This window comes from Triturus cristatus, chromosome 10, assembly GCF_964204655.1.
Source record: "Triturus cristatus chromosome 10, aTriCri1.1, whole genome shotgun sequence".
Classification (NCBI taxonomy): Eukaryota; Metazoa; Chordata; class Amphibia; order Caudata; family Salamandridae; genus Triturus; species Triturus cristatus.
The window spans coordinates 1,197,696,305-1,197,715,977 of NC_140593.1; the positions used below are offsets into that span (position 1 = coordinate 1,197,696,305).

General features: G+C 44.8%; 1 protein-coding gene across 1 annotated transcript in view; it reads left to right on the forward strand.

The window, feature by feature from the left end:
• LOC146797035 (myosin-4-like) overlaps positions 1-19,673 on the forward strand; it is a 76,031-nt gene that overhangs the window by 50,653 nt on the left and 5,705 nt on the right. Inside the window, exons 24-38 of the mRNA XM_085629642.1 lie at positions 3,329-3,474; positions 3,834-3,924; positions 4,040-4,429; positions 4,516-4,642; positions 6,190-6,308; positions 13,940-14,136; positions 15,124-15,307; positions 15,390-15,555; positions 16,407-16,531; positions 16,636-16,944; positions 17,043-17,246; positions 17,346-17,471; positions 17,718-17,888; positions 17,977-18,081; positions 19,203-19,298. Coding sequence (XP_085485768.1) covers positions 3,329-3,474; positions 3,834-3,924; positions 4,040-4,429; positions 4,516-4,642; positions 6,190-6,308; positions 13,940-14,136; positions 15,124-15,307; positions 15,390-15,555; positions 16,407-16,531; positions 16,636-16,944; positions 17,043-17,246; positions 17,346-17,471; positions 17,718-17,888; positions 17,977-18,081; positions 19,203-19,298 — 2,556 coding nt within the window. The remainder of the gene's footprint in view (positions 1-3,328; positions 3,475-3,833; positions 3,925-4,039; positions 4,430-4,515; positions 4,643-6,189; positions 6,309-13,939; positions 14,137-15,123; positions 15,308-15,389; positions 15,556-16,406; positions 16,532-16,635; positions 16,945-17,042; positions 17,247-17,345; positions 17,472-17,717; positions 17,889-17,976; positions 18,082-19,202; positions 19,299-19,673) is intronic.

Sequence of the window (19,673 nt, forward strand, 5' to 3'; positions counted from 1 at the left end):
TTGCCTGTCACGTTTCTTCAGGAAGTTCCTGGATGCCATGATGCAGAGAATGCACCACTACATCAGCTTCCCGAACACACAGGCTGCACTGCAGAAAACAAAAACTGACTTTTATCACATGGCACAGTTCCCCCATGTCATCGGCTGTATTGATGGTACACACATCCCAATCTGTCCACCAGCTGATACAGAGCACATCTACAGGATCAGGAAGTCCACCCACTCCATCAATGTGCAGGTGATCTGTGATGCAGGGAACATCATCACAGATATTGTTGCAAAGTTTCCTGGGAGCACCCACGACTCTTACATCTTCCAGAATAGTGGGATATACACACGACTGAGTGCCGGAGAATTTGGAGAGGGATACCTGCTAGGTAAGTAACAGTGACGCCCCTTGAAACCTGCAAATCATAGTGTCATGAGGCATGTTACTGATGGTTCCCTTTTACTCATCCAGGCGACAGTGCATATGCATGCCGGTCATTCATCCTCACTCCCTACCTACACCCAGCAACCCAGAGTGAGAGACGATACAACGTGGCACACAAAACAACACGCAATGTGGTGGAGCGCACGTTTGGACTACTGAAGAGCAGGTTCCGCTGCCTGCACAAGAGCGGAGGCGCACGCCAGTACAAACCCATCACCTGCTGCAAGATTATTGCCACTTGTGCAATGCTGCACAACCTTGCCACGAAAAAAGGGACAGATGTGGAACTAACATATTTTGAGGACAACGAGGATGAGTCAGGCCAGCCAGAGGGCAACGCAGCTAGAGTGCCAACTGCAATCGATGGGAGAGAGAGACGGGCAGAGATCACATCCAACTATTTCTGAGTAAGTAAGGGGACACAGCGAGTTGTGAGAAGTCATGACGTAGTTTTAATGTGGCACCACGCCATGTACACATGAACAGGCCAATCTGGCAATATACCATCTATACAAGTAGTATGTCCAGGGTTACGTCACCCAATGGGAAGTGGCTAAGCAGGGCAACATCAATGTTTGCGCATACGCGCTGCAGTGGTGGATTGCACGGCCTGTGCATCCTCACTAGAGCCAACCCCAAGCCGCCTGCTGCTCCTGCGTGCTTCTGGGACGGGGGGTGTGATGCTGCTGCTGGTGTCGATGCTCTCCGCAGCATCCCCTGCAGCAGTTGTCGACGCCTGACTAGTCAATAGCACCCCTAGTGCACTTGTCACCTGCACCATCCCCCGAGACAGGTCGCTGCAGCACTGTGTGAGGCCCTCCTGCATCGTCACAGAGCGCCGGCACAGTAGAGAAGTCGCAGTTGCCAGACGGTTGAGTGCCCTGCTGGTGGTGTCCCTTCTCTGGCGTTCCCGGCGCCGTGCTTCGATGTCAGCATCTAATTTGCTGCACAACTGCTGGATAGACTGGGACATGTCCCGAATGCCCGCAGCCATGCCGCCAATGTTAGTGTCCATGTTGACTAATGTTGTCTTCATCACCCGCATGTGCCTCTGGACTGACATGACTGCCTTTGATTGCAGGCGCTGTTGCTTTAACATTTGGCCCTCGAGCCCCAAGAAGACACCATGGCCGTCAGTGGGTGCTGGTGGACTCTGGACACGCGACCTGCGGCGCCCTCTTGCTTCCGTCTGTGCTGCCTGTGAGGTTTGGGGCACAGTGGCATGGCTCCCTTCCTGGGGCCCGGTGCGGTCTTCTGGGCCCATGCTGTCGTCTGACGAGGTGTCTAAGGCTCGTAGCCTGGCTGCTGGACGCCTCCTCATTCTCACGCCTGCAAGCGGAGATGTGGCCGGTGATTCGAACATGAGTGGCGATGCTGGCTCTGGTGGTGGTGATGCTGGCTCTGGGTGAGGTGATGCTGGCTCTGTGTGCGGCGAGGCTGGCTGTGTTGGTGGTGCGGCTGCCAGTGGGCCTGCTCCCTGGTCTGAACTTGTGCTGGCTAGAGGCGATTTATGTGGCCGGTGTGCCGTCTCTCCTGCAGCATGCCCTGTCCTGCATGATGTCACATCTGTGGACAGAAATACAACATTGGCTCAGTGTCCCCGAAGGGCTGCATTGCAAGCGTCACAATAAATCATTTCACATTCCAATAGGTCCCCTGTCTCCTTGTGCCTCGAGTGCGTGACATGCCTTGTTGCCCTGTAACATTTACGTCATGGTTAGTGTTGCCCTGACTACATCTCCCGGAATGCATTGCCTGTCTGCACTGACACGTGTGGACTGCAGTGTGATTCTCGTTTCACAATTGGGGGATGTGGGATAGGGGTTGGGGGGGCTACATTGCAGTGCTTTCGTCTTACCTTGGTGTGTTGCGGCTCTGGCAGAGCTGTCGGCGTCCCCAAGTCCCACGACGCTCTCTTGCTCGATTGTGGCCGCCACCAGCTCCTCCAGTTCGGTGAGGGCAGGTGCCCTGTTGGTTCCACCTCCGGTCTGGCTGGCCTCCTTCTGGATGTCGCCCATCTTCCTCTTGGTTACAATCCTGAGGTCATACCAGCGCTTTTTGAGGACCTCAATGTCCCTGTGGGTCACTCCCACAGCATTGACCTGCGCCTGGATGGCCAGCCATATGTTGCGCTTTTCCACCTCAGGCACTTGCAGGGATTGCCTTCCAAACAGCTTCTGGTGCTGCTTCACCACCTCCTCCACCAGCACCTGGAGTTCCTTGGGGCTAAATTTCAGCTTCCTCCTCCTTTCCCCTCCGTCTTTCTGTGTTCTCTGGCTGGACATGCTGTTCGTTTACCCGCTCGCACATGCAACGGCTCCCTGCCTCTCCTCTGCACTCCAAGCCTCTCCAGGGTCGGCTGATTATGTACACCTGCCTGGGTGTGGCCACTTCGGCTAATTATGTACACCTGCCTGGGTGTGGGCAGTTCCTGGTTGGGTGGGCTGTCGTTGCACTGGATTAGCTGTTTCGTCAAGTCATGTGATTTTCTTTACCGAATCCGTACATACCGATTCGGTATTTTCCGATTCGGTAAATACCACCTCGGTATTTTCCGATTCGGTACATACCACCTCGGTATTTTCCGATTCGGTAAATACCACCTCGGTATTTACCGATTCGGTGAATTCCGATTCGTAATTACCGAATGTTACCGAATCGGTAACTGTTACCGAATTTTTACCTACATATAACTTACCGATTCTAATTTACCGATTCGGTACGGCTCGGTATTTAAGAACCGGTAAAATTTATTTACCTACATGAGGCCCTAAACGTGTACATCAAGAGACCATCTTTTCCAGAAAATAAATCATTTCGCAGTTAAGTTACACAAAACAGTAGAATAACCCTAATTGCTGTCCAATGATATAAAATATGTGTTATCATAATCAGCTTGAAGGTTCCTTGGAACAAGAGAAGAAACTTCGCATGGACCTTGAAAGGGCCAAGAGGAAGCTTGAAGGTGACCTGAAGCTATCCCAGGAAACTGTGATGGATCTTGAGAACGATAAACAGCAAAGCGAAGAAAAACTGAAAAAGTTAGTGCCGCATGTTACTGAAGTGGGGGACAATACATATGGAACATAGTTATTTATCTTCAATTACAAGGTCTTATGGTTATAACTTCCAAGACCTACATGATACAATTCTGTGGCAATCTTTCCTTTAAACTTATTTCTTGGACCATTATATATTGAAAAAAACAACCACCTTCTCTAACAGCTGGATGCTAGATTTCTATTAGTTTAATTACATAAATGTCCAGCTTCGAAATATTCTATTATATTTTTGCTCTCCTAACAAGTTAATATTTTGTAAACCAACATCAATTAAGTCATTCATTGTTTTAAGGGCATTACGACATATTTGTGCTAACAAATATTATCTGTTGAAACAGGAAAGACTTTGATTTAAGTCAAGTTCAGAGCAAGATTGAGGATGAGCAAGCTCTGGGTGCCCAGCTGCAGAAAAAAATCAAAGAACTTCAGGTACTGGATTTATAATGTAAATTGACAGTGGAGTAGACCTGGAGTAAGATATTCTATTATCATTAGAATGGTATTCACATTGACGTTCACAAAATGTGATATTTCAATCTTTCAGGCGCGTATTGAAGAGCTGGAAGAGGAGATTGAAGCTGAGCGTGCAGCACGAGCAAAGGTTGAGAAACAGAGGTCTGATCTCTCCAGGGAACTTGAAGAAATCAGTGAAAGACTGGAAGAAGCTGGTGGAGCCACTTCAGCCCAGATTGAAATGAACAAGAAGCGTGAAGCAGAGTTCCAGAAACTGAGGCGAGACCTGGAAGAGTCCACTCTTCAGCATGAAGCTACTGCTGCTGCCCTTCGCAAGAAGCATGCTGACAGCGTTGCAGAACTTGGGGAACAGATTGACAATCTGCAGCGGGTCAAACAGAAGCTGGAGAAAGAAAAGAGTGAATACAAGATGGAAATCGATGACCTTGCCAGTAACATGGAGAATGTTTCCAAGTCCAAGGTATGTTGTTATGATGCAAACTTCTGATCAGTGGCTTTCATTCAGTAATGGATTCTAATGCCAATGCAATCTTTTTTTTTTTAAAGGCCAACCTTGAGAAGTTGAGTCGTCTATTGGAAGACCAACTCAGTGAGGTTAAAGCCAAAGATGATGAACATCAGCGTCTTATTAATGACCTCACCACCCAGAAGGCACGCTTCCAGACGGAAAATGGTAGGTATGCCAATGGAAATGTCTTAAAAAATGAAAACATTCATGAATCTTTTGAATGCATAGGTAGTATACCTCATAGCAAGGTTACAGGGACAGCTTTGGAAGGCAACTAACCAAAGCATGCTTTTCTGTAGCCTATAAAAGACAAGTATGTGGACTATTGATGAATGGTTAGGGAATAATCCAAATTTGAGGACCAGGAAAGGAAAGAGACATTTGAGTTTGAATTTTCACGCAAACTTTTTGTTATCAATGGGATTTTCTGAAGTGGTGTGCAGGGTTATCAGATGGATCTAATGTTTGACTCTTTATTTTCAGATAATAGGGACCACGCACTAAGCGACTTGATGAATTGTGCATGAGAATCAAAGATTATTCTGTATGAAATCAGTGTGATCTCACTTTCAAATGTTAGGCCAGCTGAAGGCAATGAAAGCTTTCTCTGCGAGATTTACTAAAAATGAATAAAAGCCACCAAGGCATAATTCCATGATCACTATGGCCGGAGGTTTTCTGCCCTCGAATGGGAGACCATGGGTGGCTGTCAGAAGGACCTTAAATGAGAGAGGCCCTATTTAGTAAAACTGCTACGTTTTTCTGTTCATTTTGGTCTTTTATTTACATTTTAGAAAGCATTGCATTTTTTTTTCACTTGCTTAATACCTTTCACAGTGTTCCAAAGGCTAGGACATAGAACCCCCAACAATCAGCTTCTGTATTTGAGTAAAGCGTCCTGGTGTGAGAACATTGAGGGTGGCAGGAGAGGCTGGGTAGCACATGAAGATATTTAGGTCTTCTATAGTAGCCTTTGTGGCGCATTGAGGGTGGTAGGAGAGGCTGCGTAGCACATGAAGATATGTAGGACTTCTAAAGTAGCCTTTGTGACCTTAAAGGTAATGCTTGATTTCACCAGGAGGCAACGAAGGCGTAGCATGAAATATTGAGTATGGCATATCCACTTACTAGAATATCTTAGACACATATTGAGGCATTGCGATCTTAGGGCATATTCGGCATCTAATCAATAATCAATGTTGAAAGGTGGGAGTTAAATGGAAAACATGTCCCCGGTCTAGCGCTTGAATTTTGTGCTATGAGTAATCAACAAAAAGCTCTCCCATGGGGATATACATACAATTAATAAATGCACCCAGGTGTTTTCCCACTGTCTCCATGGCCAAAGATTCGAATACGTTCAAATATGAGCACAAAAGCTGTAGTTATGGTAGTGGATATACACATGGTGTAAGCACAGGTCTCAATTATTTTATTTTTGCTTTAACATTCGAGATCTTGGGAAGGGCCGGTAATGGACAAATGTGGGGGTTTGTGGGGGGGTTTTAAATAAGAGAACAGCACATTAAACAATAAACCACTTTTCACCTGTATGGACAATGTTTTCCTTACAAAGGACTGTATAGATAATGTCACGCTACACCGATAAAGTAATATTCAGTCCAAATGCTGGAGCTCAGCTAGAAACAGACAGGAAGAAATGTTCTTATTCCAGCCAAATTTATATTGTAATCTTAAAACTTTCCTGAAAGGTGAACTTGCTCGCCAACTGGAAGAAAAAGAGTCTTTAATCTCGCAGCTGACAAGAGGGAAGCAGGCCTTCACACAGCAGACAGAAGAGCTGAAGAGGCAGCTGGAAGAGGAGACAAAGGTAGGTCCCCTCCCTACTTCGAGATCCTTTCTTGGACTAAGGTAGCCGCCATGTCTGAAATATAGGTTTGTGCAAAAACACCTGCACTGGGTCGTGGCTGCACAGCTCTGGGAAGATCTATGTGTGTGTTTTGTATTGGTAGATCACTTCGAGAGTGCAGACATGCACAGGGTTCTCTCAAAGCCTGCACTCCTTTCCAGCGCCACATTTAGCTCATAGAAAGGGCCTTGCTTTTGTCCCACTGCTAATTCTCACCTTGTTCAGATAATGATGGGTTAAAGCACTAAGCGGAGGGAGGCAAAGGTCAATGGGAATGTTTCAGTCTATGCTTCTAAGCTGCTACGTCAGGCCCTGCAGAGCTGCGACCCCACCCTCATCAGCTTGTTGGTGCTGTCAATCAAATGTGACTTGCCGTTTCCGTTTGAACCTGCCCCAAAAGTAGTATTGCGGCTGGACTGCTTGGTGACACCCCCTTGGCATGTACCCGCTGGCATGAACAGGTTGTGTACAGAGGGTCGGATTTTCCAGTAGCGCAGATTACCCCACAAATGATGGAATTCTTCATAGAGGGCTCAAATGTATAGTGCTTGCAGTTAACTAAGTCAGTCTGAAACATCCAGAAGCATTCATTGTTCTCTGGTCGCTCTTAGTTTTGTATGATCATAAGCCTCACAGGCCTACTTGGTGGTCTATGGAGTCTCCACAAGTGAGGGGTAGAAACAAGGGGGCAGATTTACTAAAAAACCACGCAACACAGCAAGATGACTTGTTGCGCGGTGTTGCGTGACAGGAGATAGGAAGAATGTGCACACCTAGTAAGATCTGGCACGCTCCTGCTCGCTCCCTGCGCTGGCACACTGAGCGCCGCCTAGCACCAGCACAGGAACTCTTGCCCCATGGTGTAAGGGTGCCATGTTACAGCCAGGATTGTTGTGTGCAAGAAGACACACCTTCCTGAACAAAAACAATCATCAGATGCCTTTTGCTCTTTTGCAGCACACGTGAAAAGAGTAAAAACGAGGAGAAAGAAACATATTTCTCCTTGTTGCACCTCTCCTGGCAAGGCATAGCATTTTAATGCATTTTCGGGTTTACTAGCCTTAATAAATCTGGGAATGTGCCAAACACCATGGGTAGATGCGTGGGAACATCCATGCTCCACCCATGGAACGCCTTATCCAGATAGAGTAACGCAAGTCAACGACTTGCCCTGCCTTGCTTTCCTCCAGATTTCCTAAGCCACACCAGTGGGTTTGCGTGGCTTAGTAAATATCACAAAGCCCTTGCACATGGGCGTCCGCAGAAATTTTTCCAGGGAGTGGCGAACCTGGCAAATGAAGGGGCGTGGCTAATGTTAATCAATAGAGGCGGGGCTAAAATGGCAGACAATCAGGATCGGATAATGTTCAGGCCAACCTGAGAAAAACAAGCATTGGCATAGCCAATAGGTCTCGCCTTTGGGACCTTATGACTGACTCACTGACTGAAGAACTTATATAGCTCACTTTTGCCGAGGCGTCTTGGCGCTGGGTAAGTATGATGCCGGCAGTATAAGTATTTAGTTCTGCAGCAGGTCCCAAACGCGAGACCAATTGGCTATGCCAATGCTTGTTGTTATATCTGGGCATGTTGAGAGGCTAGGGGACTGGGTCTCGATGTCTGGTTGGGAGCAGAGCAATGACCTACTCAATTTGAATGCGTAGGTAATACAACCGGAGGGGTGAAATGAAAGGTTCACTACCAGGAATAACAGGAAGGTAGAAAGTTAGGCTGGTTAGAAAGGTAAGGAGGGGTAGAGGCAGGCATGGTGGTGAGGGGAGAAACAGATGCATGCTAGGAGAGCGCTGTGAGGGAGTGAGGCGAAATGGGAAGAGGCACTGAAAGGTGGGTCGGGGAAAAGACCGTAGTAAGGCAAACAGAAGGGTAGCGAGGGGTGAAGGGTAGACAAAGAAGTGAGGTGTAGAAGAAAAAGATTCAGGAGCAGAGACAGGTAAATCAAACCTGGGAGAATAACGCAGTCGTAGAATGTGAGGGGGCCAGGTAGAGAGAGGGAGAGGTGTGTCATAGACAGGTAGAGACAGCTGAGGAAGAGGGAATAATAAAGACTGAGGTAGACAGGTGAGGTAGAGGGGTGCGTTGATATAAAGGAAGTGCAGAGATGTGTCACAGATGTTACTGAAGAGGAAAAGAAGTAGAGATATTGAGAAAGATGTAAGGCACTAAAAGAAGTAAGGGGGTGAACAGAGGTAGAACGAGTGGAAGGGGAGAGAACACGTAGAAGATGAATGGCAGGGTAAAATGAGCGATCAGGCAGTGAGTGTGAGGAGTGGGATACAGAGGCATATGTGGCAGTGAGCGTGATGTGCGGGGTACAAAGGGATATGTTGTGGCAGTGTGCACAAGGTGCGGGGTACAGAGGGATATGTTGTGGCAGTGCGCACAAGGTGCGGGGTACAGAGGGATATGTTGTGGCAGTTAGCGCAAGGTGTGGGGTACAGAGGGATATGTTGTGGCAGTTAGCGCCAGGTGTGGGGTACAGAGGGATATAAGGCAGTGAGCGCGGGCAGGGCCGGCTTAAGCGCTCATGGCGCCCAGTGCAACAATGCTTTTTGGCACCCCCAATGACCACCTCCACTACAGGTTCTTCATAACCATCCTTTCACAGCGCCCCTCAAGCCTCCGTAACCATTCAGTCTCAGGTGCATTTAATTCATTTTATAGCGCCGCTCCTATCTGTGTAAGGTGTCAGAACACTTTACATTACAGAGATTACATAGAGACAATCAATCATAAGTGTGTAAATCAGTGCATAGGAAATGTTACATAAGAGAGAGGACAAGAAGGAGTAGGAGTCACAGGTCATCCGTACAGGTAGGCAGGATAGTTTAAGAGTGCTTGGTCAGGAGAATCAGAAACCTAGAATTTACAACCTAGCACCATGGATGGGGGGTTCTCTTTATTAATAAGAATTGATTTCTGCCCAAATTAACCCATTTTGCCACATTAGGATAATGAAAAGCTGGGGAGAAATCATAACGCTCTAGCCCAGTTTGCATGCATCTTTGATAAGTTACTTGCTCAGTGTTCCACATTAGGATTTTAACTCATAAAGAGTTATCAACAATATGGTCTCTCTGACAAAAGTGTGACTCACTGACCTATTTACATTACATTATACGCACTTTGTGAGCTGCACGTTCTTTGCTGCAAGCATAGTAACCCTCTGCGCTACCTTAGGATGAGTAGAAACTTCCATTACACAAAACTTCGATCTCTCCCTCTCTAAGAAGTGCATTAATCACTGCAGTCATTTAGACATTTTTATTGGTGGCTGAAAATTTCTAGGAGTCTAGGAAAGAAGCAGGTGCTTTTAAAATCATCATATTAGCGCCCCCTACACGAAGTCAGCACCCGGTGCGGTGGCACCGGTCGCACCGCCCTAGAGCCGGCCCGGAGCACGGGGAGTGGGGTACAGGGGGATATGAGGCAGTGGGGAGTGGGGTGCAGGGGGATAGGAGGCAGTGAAACACAGGGTCGGCATGTCCTACCAGACATGATAGGGTGCATACTGGCAGATAGATATGTTATTGACACGAGTCTGTGTACGTTGTAGTGGGATCTGAAATCCGGGCTATGCCGCAACCTCAATTTTTGACTTGGGAGAATAATACATCGATCCCCCCCAGAACTTCATTCAGAAGACCCCTTGCTCTCAAGCTACAGAGTGTTAAAAGGAGGTCTTTATGTCCAGACCTAACCACTCGTGCTTGTGGCGCGCAGCTCAAACTGGCCATTGTCATTCTGTTTGTGATAATCAGCCACAGACAGAATGACAATGGGCGGGAGGGGCTGTGAGGAGGAGTGCGAGGCGCCCGATCAGGGAGTTGAGGCCTCTGGCAGGGAACAGCTCTGCTCCCTGCAGGGCCCGTAATTACAGACAAAAGGCGTCTGTAAAAGCATGGGTGGCTGCAGGAGGGGGCAAGGAGGAGCACTCCAGGGGGGGGGCAAGCGCCCCTCCTTGCCCCCCCCCTGCGGACGCCCATGCCCTTGCATTGCCTTGCGGCACCTTGCGTGACGCAGCGGCAACTCAAGGGCTTTGTAAATCTAGGCCCTGATGTGGATCAGTTGTACCGTGTGCCTAATGTGTCCATGTGCTCTTCACTGATCATACACAAAGAGGTACACGAATATTGGATCAGTTTCTTGTTCAGAGCAGCGATGTAGATGTCCAGCATCTAGGGCCAGCCCTAGATGCCTTCGGAGGCAGGGACAACTGATAAGTGGTTCCAAATGTAAGCTCACAAAGCGAGTTAACAAATGACAAATGCAGGTCCAATGACACAGCACTTTTTAGCTCAGTAGCAAAGCAGAACGTTCTTATGAATAGCATTCTTACTTTTATTGTTGGATTTATTTACTATCAACTGTTAGCAAGCGCCCGTCAGGATGCTTGGCACTTCGAAATGAACTATGTTCCAAGCCGACTTTCCATCTGATGGAGCAAGCTCACCATGCTCACTATCAATTGGGCACTACGTGCACCCTTGTTGGCAATCAAAGCAGAAAAATCAAAGAATTAAATGTCAAAGGCAAGATGTATGAACATTAAGAACAGCATATTCCAAAAACCGATATATTTCTAAATCACTATTTGCTAATTGCTATTCCTGATGTATGAAAAAATATTTTTTGATTTGTGATTCCTAGTGGGTCCGACCTCATGAATATTAATAACGGTAGGTCGCAATTTGTGACCCATTAGGAATGACAGCCATCACAGGGATGGTGGCCTGCTGAGATCAGTGGACCGACGTGCCTGTGTTTGCTTTTAAATAAAGCATTGAAAAAATACAACCCATTTTCCTTAAACGAAAATGGATTGAATTGAAAAAAAAACGAAAATTGTAACTTTTTTAAGAGTTGGCAGTGGTCCTACTCATAAAAATATATTGTTTTAACATTCTCAAAGGAGAGGGAATCCCTTGGGGCTCCCTTCCTGTTTGCAAATGACTGACCATCTCCTTAGAGGTGCTGGTAAAGTGTTACTGTTTTGTGATAAAAACCAATTGCTAAATGATTTTAGTACATTTGTACAAACCATTTAGCGATCGCAAATCCTGTGGTTTAGCGAATCACAGGCTTTTTGACCACCATATAGTTTCATACACTTAGCCTAAAATCTAATCTAATCTAATCAGGCGAAATTGAATTTCCTCATGGAATTCCTCTCCATTTGATTCCAAGTGAGTTGGTTTCTCTACACATGCTAATTCCACTGGTTTTAGTTGCATGAGGCTTTGGCTGCAGCAGAAACACAGCCTCAATTCCCATTTTATTTAATGGATAACACCTTCCCCTTTCTTCCCCTCTTTCCCCACCCCTTTGTTCACTCCTCCGCTACCTCCAGAGGTCCACTCATCCATTTACCATATGCTCGCAACAAGTGGTAGATGTATGTCTTAAACGTCATGGACTCCATGTGGTTTTATAAGTGGAAAAATCAGTGCTCCACAGTAATTCCCCATACCATGTGGTTTAACTGGTAATTGCACAGTACTGGTGTGGATTCACTCCACGGTAACTGTAAAATTGTTTATGATTTTACCGCGCCCCCAGTATTGTGCAACACGCAATGAGGGGCTTAGAGATGGCAGCACTGTCCTTAAAGACAGCTTGAGGGAGGAAGTCAGATTTGCTTTTTTGGCTTACAAGAAAGAGGAGAGATGACCCTGTTAATATAGGATCTGGAATAAACTGTTTGATCTTTGGACCCATTGGCTCTTTGACAGATCATATGAGGCTGACCTTGAGCCAGAGTGCATCCTACTCTCTACATCCAGCTGTCCTGGGCAATATATAGACCAATGGCCTTTTCCAAACATTCTCAAACCGACGCATTTTACAAGCATTTACAAGCATTCCCATGGAGGAAATCGACCTTCATGTCACTGTCAATGGTATGAATGAAAAACCAAAGTCACCTATTTAGCTGCAGTATTCATCACAGCTTCTTTAAATCAGCAAGAAGCTAGCCCCCAAGCGGCCCATGTCGGATTGCACCAAACTAAAACAGTAACTCGCTGAAACAACAAAACAAAAATCACTGGCATCTTAACATGGCAATTAAAAAAAAAAGAAGTCTAAAGGAAATGAAAAATAAGGTGAAATTTCTGCTATTGAGAGCAAGTTTTAAGCTGCCTAATAGGAAAGTGAGGGAGCCATAGCAGATAACAAAATCCTAGTTTAAAACATAGTGCCCCTGTGACTAACATCAAGTGCAAACGTAGTTAAAGCCGTTCCTACATATATACCCATAATAGTGCTTGAGTCTGCGTTTTTCATCAACAGCAGGGTTCCTCTTAAAATAAATATATAGTGCTATAAAATCAAGAGCATCCAATTGCCATGAAAATACTGCCAGGGAGCATTGTGATTTGCTAGACAAAAAGGAAGTAATTGTCTGAAGAATGTGAAGCCATGTACCAGACTGCAGTGGGGTAGCTAGGGCTTTTGATGCCCGGGGCGATTCCTTTACTTTGCCACCCAGTGCCAGTAAAAAGGGGGGTGCTGGAAAAAGACCACAAGGAGAGGGGGAGGGGCGCATGGGCTAAAGATCATGACGAGCGGGAACGGGGGTGTTGTGCGGGTTAAAGACCAAGACGAAACTTATCTTGCACTCACGGCTCCCCCCGCCCCTAAAAAAGGGACGCATGGGGTGTACCGCCCCCAGCTACGCCACTGCCAGACTGAGTTAAAGGCAGGGTGAAGCTTACTGTCAGACCAATGTGTCAGAGCATGCAGCTGTCCTGGGCAATATATAGACCAATGGCCTTTTCCAAACATTCTCAAACCGACGCATTTTACAAGCATTTACAAGCATTCCCATGGAGGAAATCGACCTTCATGTCACTGTCAATGGTATGAATGAAAAACCAAAGTCACCTATTTAGCTGCAGTATTCATCACAGCTTCTTTAAATCAGCAAGAAGCTAGCCCCCAAGCGGCCCATGTCGGATTGCACCAAACTAAAACAGTAACTCGCTGAAACAACAAAACAAAAATCACTGGCATCTTAACATGGCAATTAAAAAAAAAAGAAGTCTAAAGGAAATGAAAAATAAGGTGAAATTTCTGCTATTGAGAGCAAGTTTTAAGCTGCCTAATAGGAAAGTGAGGGAGCCATAGCAGATAACAAAATCCTAGTTTAAAACATAGTGCCCCTGTGACTAACATCAAGTGCAAACGTAGTTAAAGCCGTTCCTACATATATACCCATAATAGTGCTTGAGTCTGCGTTTTTCATCAACAGCAGGGTTCCTCTTAAGTGTATTTCAATTCAATTCAATTCAATTAAAATACTTTATTCAGTATATAAAAATACCATAAAAGTGCAAATAAAATAGATCATAATATAATCAGGGCACATAACAAGTGAAAATAATACATGCTCAGTCCATCCATAAATAAAAACCCCTTAACATATAAAATTCATATTTAGGGCCAATACGGGACTAGCCTCACCAATCAAAAAATTCAGAAGGGGTACATCACATAATCGGAGAAATGCAAAACAATTTATTTAATTTATAATGATAACGGGACGGGGCATTGAGAGTTTCGTCTTCACACAGGCCAAGAACGCCCTGGCACACGCCTTGCAATCCGCTCGACACGACTGTGATCTGCTCCGTGAACAATATGAGGAGGAACAGGAAGCCAAGGCAGAGCTCCAGCGGGCAATGTCCAAAGCCAATGGGGAAGTCGCCCAATGGAGGACCAAGTATGAAACTGATGCCATCCAGCGCACAGAGGAACTGGAAGAGGCCAAGTACGTTGTGTTTAACCTATAGAATTAGAGATGGGTAACAGGGAATTACGGCGATGTTTTCTACTGAGGAGCTCTGACAGACATTAAATAAACAGCGAGAACGTAGCTCAAGTTGTCTATGATGTCACTCACAACCCCATAATGAAAAATAACCCTGGACTTCACTTTGTACCCATCTATAACTTTATGTTATGTATGGCCAGTGGTTAATTTGAGACAGTGTTTGTAGGAGGGGCCCACCCATACTCCTTTTGAGAGAATGGCACTGGACTTTCCTCATCAGACTTTGACCCAGAGCAAGAGAGAGGAAAACACAAAGGGTGAAATAAGCAGAAAGGAAAGACAGACAGAATGTGGCAAAGGTAGAAAGCAAGGGTAACGGGGCCGAGAGTATCTGGTGGTGGATGAAAAAGGCATGGGCTAGAATCATGACTCGGCAGCCTTGGTATATGGCACCCCTGACATTTGATTGCATCGGGGTGAGGTTCTAAGCAATAATTTAGGATCCTGCACTTATTCTTTTACACATTGAGCACTGTGCATGTCACCCAAAATCATCTGTCTCTGCTTGTTAGTGCTATACAGGTGCAGAATAGTATTGAGAAGCCACACATAACAATAGCTTTTTGTTCCTGACCCAAATGTGAAAAACAAATACAGTACCTGCCACCCTTAACCAACCCCCACCACCTGCCCTGCTTTCTTTCCCCCAGCAGTAGCTGTGCTTTCTGCTTCCAGTCAAAGCAGACAATCAGCACTGTGGTGACAGGCTCTGAGAGAGCTCGGGAAGGCCTTTATGATGTAGCAACAGTGGGTAGCAATTTTTATTATCAACCAACGCTACGTCATAGCAGTGAGTTACCAGATCAAGAATCTGATGTAAGTGATAGAGGCTCTTGATGAGGTCATGCATAGCAAGGGGATACATGTTCTGGAGTGGGTGAGTTATTGCCATTGTTTAATAATGTGAGTTTTGCAAAAATTTAGGAAGAAGCTGGCTCAGAGACTGCAGGATGCAGAGGAGCAGGTCGAGGCTGTGAACTCCAAGTGTGCCTCTCTGGAAAAGACCAAGCAGAGACTGCAGTCTGAAGTGGAGGACCTCATGGTCGATGTCGAGAGAGCTAACAGTGCAGCTGCAGCTCTCGACAAGAAACAGAAGAACTTCGATAAGGTAACACATGACAAAAGCTTCATATAAAGCAGTTCATATTCTCTGAGCGGGTACTGTAAGTGTACATATGAACATTTTACAGGTTCTCGCAGACTGGAAACAGAAGTATGAGGAAGGCCAGGCTGAATTAGAAGCGGCTCTTAAGGATACTCGCTCCTTGAGTACTGAACTCTTTAAGATGAAGAACGCTTATGAGGAGTCTCTGGATCATCTGGAAACCTTGAAACGTGAAAACAAGAACCTACAACGTAAGATTCTCAACATCTGCTAATGCATTTCTCGTTAGAGAAGATACATAGAAATTATAGCTATTAACATACTCGCCAAACATACTTGTGATTTAAATGAAGTTAAAATGCTTGTTTAAAAATGCAAATAATTTTTCAAAATGTTATTTTGTTATGCATTTTTCATCCTGAAAACATGCACGCTACAGAGCTGTCAAAGAGACAGTACACATATTCAAGTTTCTTTAAAACATTTTCTGATCTTTTATTAAAAATCTACCTTTCTAGAATTGCAGGGCAAAAAAACAACAAAATGGCAGACATTTTTTATTCATTGGGCGGAAGAATGAGAGGTTCTGGTTTGGTATTTTGTTAATGTAGAAACCTTCTTGATCATACTCTATACATATTTTTTAAAAATTAAAATGATCATAATTACAACTCTACCATTGAAATCACCGGCCTGTTTCTCACCGGCTGCCACAGGGCATCTAGTAGGAGCCATTCAGGTAGCCGACTTGCTGAAGCTTGACTGGGGACAGTAAATAATAAACCAAAATCACAGTTGTAAGGTTGATAACCCCAGCAAATGAAGCAGAGGATCCAAGCACGAAAACATTTTTTGAATAATGATAATAATATTAAAGGTGCTTCCGATAATTTGGGAAGCAGATGATTATGGCAGTATGCGTTCAAGATTACTTTGGACAAGAGACATTATAAGCCTAAGTGAAATATTTCTGTCTGCCCTGTTTCGGTCTGCCCGTGGAAGGTAAAGACAGCTCAACAACATATTGTATTATATTTCTACCTATTTCAAGCATTATAATCAACATTTCGAAAAGCTTATTTTATTCTGGTTTCTTTTCCAGAGGAGATCTCAGATCTTAGTGAACAGATTGGGGAGACTGGAAAGTCAATTCATGAATTGGAAAAAGCAAAGAAACAGGTTGAACAAGAAAAGAGTGACTTCCAAACAGCCTTGGAGGAAGCTGAAGTATGACAAAGAGATATTTGAAAATGGGTAAACCATTCTAAGTAATATGTATTTCTAACGAATATTCAAATGGTCTCTGATGTGTTCATTTTATGTCATAAAAGGGATCACTGGAACATGAAGAGGCCAAGATCCTGCGCATCCAACTGGAGCTGAACCAGATCAAGTCCGAGGTGGACAGGAAGGTGGCAGAGAAAGATGAGGAGATTGAGCAGCTGAAGAGGAACAACCAGAGAGCTGTGGATTCTCTGCAGAGCACCCTGGATTCTGAGATCAGAAGCAGGAATGATGCTCTGAGGCTGAAGAAGAAAATGGAAGGAGATCTGAATGAAATAGAGGTTCAGCTCAGCCATGCCAACCGCCAGGCTGCGGAAGCTCAGAAGCAGCTGAGGAATGTACAGGGTCAGCTCAAGGTACTTCTGGCAACATCTTTTTAACTTTTAAGGAAGCACTTTTCTACCTTTTCTTTAGACTATAGTTAATTAACTCTGACCATGGTTATTTGTTTTAGGATGCCCAACTACATCTTGATGATGCTACTAGGGGACAAGAGGACCTGAAGGAGCAGGTGGCTGTCACTGAACGTAGAAACAACCTGCAGCAGGCAGAAATCGAAGAGCTAAGAGCTTCTCTTGAACAGACAGAAAGATCTCGTAAAGTTGCTGAACACGAACTTCTTGATGCCAGTGAACGTTTGCAGCTCCTCCATTCTCAGGTTGATAATTTCTTTGACATACGATTTGCGATGCAGATAAACACATTGTTACATGGGTTATCGAAAATATGCTGAATCTATTTCCATGTCATTTAAAAGAACACAAGTCTTATTAACACCAAGAAGAAGCTTGAGAGTGACAGAAGCCAGCTTCAAAATGAAGTGGATGAAGCCATCCAGGAAGCCAGAAATGCTGAGGAGAAAGCCAAGAAGGCCATTACTGATGTAGGTTTCTTGGAATGGATGGTTACTTACAAATTAAATACCTATATATAACCAGCTTGAATTATCATAAAGTAATACATTTGCCATTAAGCACAAGTAGATTGTGAAAGCACAAACAAAAATGAAATATAATTGCAGTACCTCTATTACGTTATGACTTATTTCTTGCATGAATCATTAGATGATGTATTTTGAAATGAATCTGCCTAGTTTATTAGGAAACTGAATTGTTATGCTTTTCTGAAGGCTGCTTTGATGTCGGAGGAGCTCAAGAAAGAGCAAGACACAAGCGCCCATCTTGAGAGGATGAAGAAGAACCTGGAGCAGACCGTGAAGGACCTGCAGCATCGCTTGGATGAGGCCGAGCAGCTCGCGATGAAGGGAGGGAAGAAGCAGCTCCAGAAACTGGAGAGCAGAGTGAGTTACACAGCAGAGCTCAAGTTGTTAGGGTCTAGAGATAGGGGTCGGTGATAGAATAATATAACCATATCAATTCCACTCTCAGGTACATGAACTGGAGAACGAGCTGGAAGCTGAACAGAAACGTGGAGTGGAAGCCATTAAAGGCGTCCGCAAGTACGAGAGGCGAGTTAAGGAACTGACATACCAGGTAAGTGAATGTTTAGGTTAAGAACTCAGCTGTCCCCTGTGGATACGTTAGCAGTCTCTTCATTTTCTGATTTGGGTTGCTTAAAACAGCACTGTGTGTCATGCTTTTAAACATAAAGTAGTGTCTACATCAGAGGATTATTCCATTGTGGTCTCCCATGCTAATGAAACAAGAACTTTATGTTTCTGTTGACCATAATGTTTCTCAATTTATAATAACAAAAATACAGAAACATTAGAATTTCTCTTGAGGTCTTTCAACCTAAACTGCTGTAGATCATAACCCAAAATGGTTTTACCATGCGGATGAAGATGTTTATGTATATAAATTAGACCACTGGTATGTTGGGAGCTCCACTACAGACAAGGGAATGACAGCAGAATAAAGACTGCTATAGGTTTAATGCCATTGATACTCCAAAGACCTATTTTACAACTTCTACCTTTTCATTTCCTCTGCCTCATTTGAAGATCTGTAACAGCAATCTTGCAGATGTAGAATATGTGACCATTACTCCATTCAAGGAGGTTTCCCTCCCTCTCTCCTTCAGCCTCCGATGCCTGTGCAGGAAGAGGATGGGGGCTCTGCATTCCCTGCTATGTCTGCCTTGTCAAATAAATGGAGAAAGACAGTTTAGCAGAGCATGCAAAGAGGCGAGACAGCAGAGAAGTGTCTTCCTTCCCTCCATGACTTCCACCAAGACACTGCAGTCAGTTGTATGTGACCCTGGCAGCAACTCCAGTTTATTGACAGCTGGACCTACTGGGATGCACAGAGGAGGAAGCTAGCAAGAGTCCTATTGTTATTTTACACTTTTTTATGACTCTTAGTTTGAAGTTTGCTACAGCATCCAACATCCTAGGGTAGAATGCTGTGATAGATTTATAGCTGACCTCAGAGGCTACAATGACCATTAAAGGCACGCTCCCTTGTTAAGGACCCTCCTCTTACATTTGAACTAAATAATCCAGGGTGGCATTTAATGGCTGCATGGGCCACTGGGAATGGCTATAAGGTGCAATTTATGGCTAGCCAGGAGACAGTACCATTCCTCCATGATTACTACAAAGACTGTTCTTTAGGAACTGCACTGTCCATGTGTGTTTTCTATTTGCTAACAGTCCGAAGAGGATAAGAAGAATGTCCTACGGCTGCAGGACCTGGCAGACAAACTGCAGTTGAAGGTCAAAGCCTACAAGAGACAAGCAGAGGAATCTGTAAGTGACAACGTGTTTTAAACATATTGTTCATAATAAATCTGCTCCTTTTGCACAAATATAGCTCCGAAACGTAGAAAAGGACCAGGATTTCTTTTTGACTTTTGACATAATTACAACTCTTTAAGAGTATGTTGGGATTAAAACATGTTTAGTTTGACATCACTGCTGTTATACAAACAATGAGTGATAGCAGTACATCCAATACACTCTGCAATGGCAATGTTCAAAAGCTCTGCTTAGAAACCTGAACAAGGTGTTAAAAGGAAATTGTCTCATTCAAGAACAACTCTGATCCCCACATGCACTTATTCAACAATACACTCTTCCTGTGCGCTCCTTTTACTTCCCCCGAAACCTGGCAGTACGAAGGCT